This window comes from Mycteria americana, chromosome 25, assembly GCF_035582795.1.
Source record: "Mycteria americana isolate JAX WOST 10 ecotype Jacksonville Zoo and Gardens chromosome 25, USCA_MyAme_1.0, whole genome shotgun sequence".
Taxonomy (NCBI): domain Eukaryota; kingdom Metazoa; phylum Chordata; class Aves; order Ciconiiformes; family Ciconiidae; genus Mycteria; species Mycteria americana.
This window is the reverse complement of record NC_134389.1, coordinates 2106891-2112835: the sequence shown is the minus strand read 5'-3', so window position 1 is coordinate 2112835 and position 5945 is coordinate 2106891. Positions and strand designations below refer to the sequence as shown.

Below are 5945 nucleotides of genomic sequence, written 5' to 3'. Positions count from 1 at the left end.
CTGTAAACCTGCACTGGTTTCTCAAAATATGTGTTTTCCATTTTGACAGTATGAGTGAGAAACTGGGTCATTTTGTGCTTTAGCCTCTCTGTGAACACATGTACTGGTTTTCTGGTTTTATGTTCAACGTAGAAGATGTAACAACATTTTTATCGGTGAAGTTGCTTTGCTGTCTTATATGTTAGGCTTTTGTGCTCAACAAAGCCTTCCTGCATGCTGCAAAGCAGAATTTGGCAAAACTAGATTTGCCATAGGGAAGAAAGAACACCTTGTGTGAAACATTCATTCCTTGTTGATGAATTGCTTGTAATCAGGTCTGAGAAACTGGAAACATTCTTTTCATTTTTTTGGTTTGTTATTAGAGAAAATGTCATTTCTTGTTCCTAATAAAAATCATGCTGCATCCTAATATTAGCATTCTCTTTTTGTTTTATTCCAGCCTTTCTTCACACCCCTCTCCCTTACATCCCTTTATTAGCTGATGATTATAAATGCACCTACATGCATAGGGCCATGATATGTCCTGCGCAATGCGTGATTCCTCCGTCCCAGCATCTGGAACCAGAATCAGCATCTTACATGGTTAATACCATCATAAAAATGCCTTTGTACTGGGAAGTATGTGGGCCTCAGGATTCAGTCAAAGAGTACATAGGCAGAGTGTTGTTATGAGGGTTAGAATATGCCAATATTTAGCATAGATATATTTTTATATTCAAATAAATATATCCACTTCTTTTTTGTCCTCACTTTATACTTGTCTTGTCACTGTGCACAAGGAACTTGCACACTGTGTTTTGAAGAAAATACCAAAATCATGTCTTTGGGACACATGGGAATGTAGTCTAGAGGTACTTTAATAGCAGACTGCATTAAGAGGGCATCCTGTGCCTGATTAGGCTGTTAGAGTTGTATTCTACTCATATCAGACAAAAGAGTCTGTTGTTACACAGTCATATCATCAGAATTATACAAGCAGCTCTGATATTTAAGGAAGATTTTTAAAAAATCAAAGCCTCCAAGAAAGGAACTGCTGGAAACTGGAAAACCTCTCTGCTCCCAAGGAAGCTGGGGACAGTTTGGTGTCATCTCAGAAAAAAACACCCCCCACCCCCAAAAGACACTTTCATCTTGACAGCAATGCTACCTCAGGAGGTCCCAGGTATGCCTCAGTAATTCTGATCTGGAAATGGCACCACAATTTTCAAGACAAGTTGAGGGTATGGCAACACTTCAGCTCAGAGACATGAACTCACATTGTCTAGAGGTGTCTGAGATAACTCTGATTTACTCAGCTTGAGTCACGCTCTCAGCTAAGCCACAAGAGCGCAGTGCTGAGTCTTGCGTTATCCCTATGAATATTTATTTTATGGTCCCAGCTAGGTTTTGTGGCCATTCCAGCAACAGAGTTTAATGAGGCCACATCAACAGCAGTCATGCTTGCTATAGACATACGAAGGCATAAATATTATTTTTTAAGAACTTAGAAATACCGTTCCTCAAACAGAAAGTGCTACTCAACCCCTCCTTGTTGGCAGTTACTCCTTTTCATTGCATTCTCCTTGTCTCAGATGGCTCATCCACTCGTGTGCTGTTATTTGACTCCTCCTAGGGTGTAGTAGACATGCCAGTACAACCTGGGTGTGCTACGTTACCAGATAAAGCAAATTCCACCCACGCTGTATGAGATGCACGCTTGGATGGATGACTTCAAAGACGTCCACCATGGGCTTGGAAGAATTGCACAGAAATACCTGGGCATCCTATGCAGCATTTGAATTTCAATTACAAACTGAAACGAAGGATAGCCCTTTGCTGTTCTTGATTGTGATGTTCATCCGAGCCAGCCAGGAAGAGTTTTTAGTCATGCTTGTAAAGAAATAATCCAGAATCAATTCATGGAAGTTTTTGCAGATACATTTGAATGTCTTTTTTTGATGGTGTTGCAATAAAATTATGTGCTTGATATAGGCAAAAATATTGTATGCTAATTTAGTAAATGAGTTTAATGATTTTTCACATACAATGGATCCATATGTGCCACAGCAGTACTGTGATTTGTCATACGAGGAATCTGTGCAAAGGTAGACCATATGTCACACTAACTTTGCTTTTCACAGAGCTATTTGTTTCTGAATATTTCACTATACCATATTTGCACTGGCAAAAATGGCTGCGAATGGTTTAAGTCAGTAAAGCACATGAAACTTCCATTATATGGGAAAAAACATTAAGATGGCATCCGGATGCCACGTTGTGGGTCCATAAAATTACAAAAGCAAAGCATGTGGCTGTAACCCTGAACATCATGAGTCAAAAGAAGCAGTCTGGGGTGTCATTGGTACTAGCATCAGCTCCCTTTGCCCCATCAGGAGGGCAGGATGGTTAGAAGAGGGATGCATGTCCAAGAATTATGTGATTCATCTGCAGGTATCTGACATCACTGTCATCACCTGCTTCCAGACAAAGTGAAACCAGGCGTGGTTTGGACAGGAGGAGCAGACTGGGTGGGTTGTTTCCCCACAACCTCTTCTTCCCTTTGTTTCTGTTCCTGTTTCTTGTTTATTTGAATCCTCTACCATAAACTATCAGTAGCTTTAAAGGGTGTCTCCACAGGCATTGCCAGGAAACAACAGTGAAGGAAATCCCAAGGCGGTCCAGGAAAGAGGCTTCCTCAGCCTTCTTGCATGGGCCACCTGTACAGTATTACACTGCCATATTGGTAACAGTTACCAAATGCTGATGGCCAAACTGGAATAAAATTAACATTTTAGAACAGAGATCTCAAGGTTACTCAAAACCAGGCATTCAACTTTAAATTCTGTAGAAGGGGCTGGATTTTAGGAGGGAAGAACTCATCTTCTTGAGGTTAAAAAAGTGTTCGTAAATTATGTCAACTTGGGTACACAAACTGGATAGGTACTATTGGAAATAGTTTTATCAGTAAATAACTGAAGAACTGAAGAGAGGGTACTGGATCTGAGGAAGAAATCTGCTGAAGTAAGCAGCCAATCTTCTGCATCGGCTGAAACTGCACTTCAAGATTCCAACCCAAGGTTTTCCTAGGGTGATGCATGGCTTCACTCCCTTTACCTGTTTCATCTCAAACCATGAATCGTTCATCACTCAGGAGCCCTGAGGTCTTCAGCAATGATCCCATGGAGTCCCTGATAATAAAAGCTGGACATGAATTTCTCATTGTTTGGGGCTCCTGTCCTTCATGTCAGGGCTGGATAACAGCAGCTCCTGCTTATAGGTTACTCCACCTGTACTTTTAAAGCTTGAACTGGGACGTGTGCTTTCTGTTTGTTTCTTGGCCAGGAGGATGGGAACAAATGCTTCCCAGTTCCAAACTCAGTAGGAAGGTGTCTATGGAGTCTAATGTGCCTCATATCAGAGTCATAGGAATTAATGCGTGTGGGTATGATGGGATAAATTGCACAATGCCCCCTTACTGGTACATGACTTGGAAAAGTGGGGTAGTAGCGCAGGTATGTCAGCATATTGTGTTTATAGATAAACTTCTGAGCAATCTTTGCTCCATGAGGCAATTGGAGAAATAGGAAAAAGCAATAAAAGAAAAAAGTTACTCTGTCAGAGTAATGACAAGAATGCAATAGTAATCGCCATTGCTGAGCAAAACAGTTGCATTATCTGGGGCAGTTACAGGTGGAGTGAATTTTTGTTTGATAACGCATTAGGAAATCACAGATGAAGAATGTTTCATATCCTCCTGATTACCTAAGAAAAGGCATAAAAGCACTCGCAGTTCTGGGTTGCTCTAACCATTTCTCCTGACTTGCTCTTTGCTGTGAGGGGGTAAGTCTGAGCCTGATGCTATTGCTATTAATATGTTGCTGTAACAATGCAGGATTTTAACTGAAACAAAACTGTAATTCTTAGAAATGTGTGAAATGTTTGAAGCTTTTTTTCTGAAAGTGCTGTTTCCTACTCATTCAGTAGCAGGCTGTAAAAAGGCAGGAAAAGAGTTTTCAGAGCAGTTGAAAGTTTGTGATATGCAAACTTATTTATAGGGAGATTTAGTGAATTCCTATTTCCTCCAGCCTGACCATCCTGCCTTTATGAATCTGCCTTACCTTGTTCGCATTGACTTGTAAAGGTGACTACCAAGAAAAGTTAACTCTGGGTCTCAGACTGAACTAGGAAGCCACCACTGGCAATAATGTTTTGTCCTGTTCTTTGCAATTATTTCTGAATTAATTTGAAGTCTGTCATGCATTACATTGCATACTTACTGTGGTCAGGACTTTATTCCTTTTCTTTATTCCCAACCTTTCATTTTATGGGTTTTAGTAAGGCAGGATAGAGATCAAGATGACCTGCAAATCGATTTTATGAGTGATCAAGTGATCTTATGATTAAAGGACGCCACAAAATTATGCACAGTTCCTAGGTCTGCCAGTCATCTGTCACCTCGGTCATCTTTAGCAGGCCAGCTGGGACCACATTCACAGGAGTCCTAGTTATACTGGAAACCTCACTGATATTGCATTCCCACCCAAATGTGGGATATTCTGCCAAGCAAACTCTCTTTGAGCTCTTCAGGGATGTGGCTGCTGCTCATTTTATCTTCGTACAGAACATGCAGGGGAGCCCTGGTGCCAGCTGTAGCATCTGAAAGACTGGGGAATAACACTGTCATTAACAACCAGGCTTGCCTGAATTTTAACTCCGTCTCTCCTGTTACCTCACCAAATGGCTCTGGGCAACGCATTCACTTCTCAGCCTCAGTTACCTCTTCCTTAAAGCTGGCATAACAATGACTTGCCTCATACAGTTGTGATGATTACAGGTGGTGCAGAACCAGCACAGGATGTTACTATATAAGCGCTAGCCAGTGTTTCTGTTCTTTTCTGCAGTTATTTATGAAAGAAATGATCAAGTGTCACAGTAAGTCAGATTCAAAATGGAATAGTGGAAAGGAGAAATGGTAAAGGATAGAGGGATAGCTCGAGTTCAAATACACAATTTCTTTGATTGATAATGATGTTTTTTATGTATCAAATCGGCTCCATAATTAGGAGCCAAAAGAAATGGAGATTGTTCCGAGGGAGAGGAGGAGGGAATGAGAAGATGAGAAAAGGGACATGGCTGCTGAGAGAAAACTGAAATCTTCACCCTCCTTCTGGTCTTCTTGCTATCTGTTATTCTTTCTTTTCCAAGCACAATCTCCATTACATTGGTGTCTGAGCTTTCAGCCTTGTGTTGCCTCGGCGTTGTGTGTTTCAGATTTATCTCCATTCCCAGAAGATGTCTTCCTACAGACAGATGATCAGCTCCCGCTGCCTTGCGCCCTGCGAAGTGACCTGCCCGCAGCCAATTGCAAATGCCTGGAGCCAGCCCTGTATTACATCCTGTGGTGATTCGAGAGCTGTGATCTACCCACCACCTGTGGTCATGACCTTCCCAGGACCCATTCTCAGCTCCTGCCCTCAGGAGAGCATAGTGGGCAGCTCAGCACCATCCAGCATTGGGAGCTTCTTTGGATCCATGAGCTCTCTGGGTCCCAGTGGCTTCTATAGCTCTAGGAGCTTGTACAATTATGGGAGGTCATATTCTTCCTATGGATCCAGTGGTTATGGTTTGGTGAGCTGCAGACCATGTTAAATGTGCAATGAATAAGGGGCAAGGAGCAATCAGCCAACACTGAGGAGAGGAAGATGTGCCTCCACAACCCTGTTACTGGCACTGCTTTCCTGGACCATGAACTGTGCATCTCTGAAAATCACACTTACATGTAATTCTCAAGCTAATGATTTCATTTAGTTTTCTGACTATTCTTTCCAGTGGGTCCTGATAATAATGGCCTCATGTTAGTTATATCAATGATCTTTGGCTGCTTGGAAGTGGGATGAGATTGTGTAAGTCTTCCCATGCCATGAAAAGGAAAGAGTAATGTATGTGGAATGCATAGCCCTGGAGCA

General features: G+C 41.8%; 1 protein-coding gene across 1 annotated transcript; it reads left to right on the top strand.

The window, feature by feature from the left end:
* Positions 1-5271: 5271 nt before the first annotated feature.
* LOC142420909 (feather keratin B-4-like) lies at positions 5272-5628 on the top strand. The gene has a single exon (XM_075525227.1). It carries the CDS (start codon positions 5272-5274, stop codon positions 5626-5628), a length of 357 nt encoding a protein of 118 aa, XP_075381342.1.
* Positions 5629-5945: the final 317 nt, after the last annotated feature.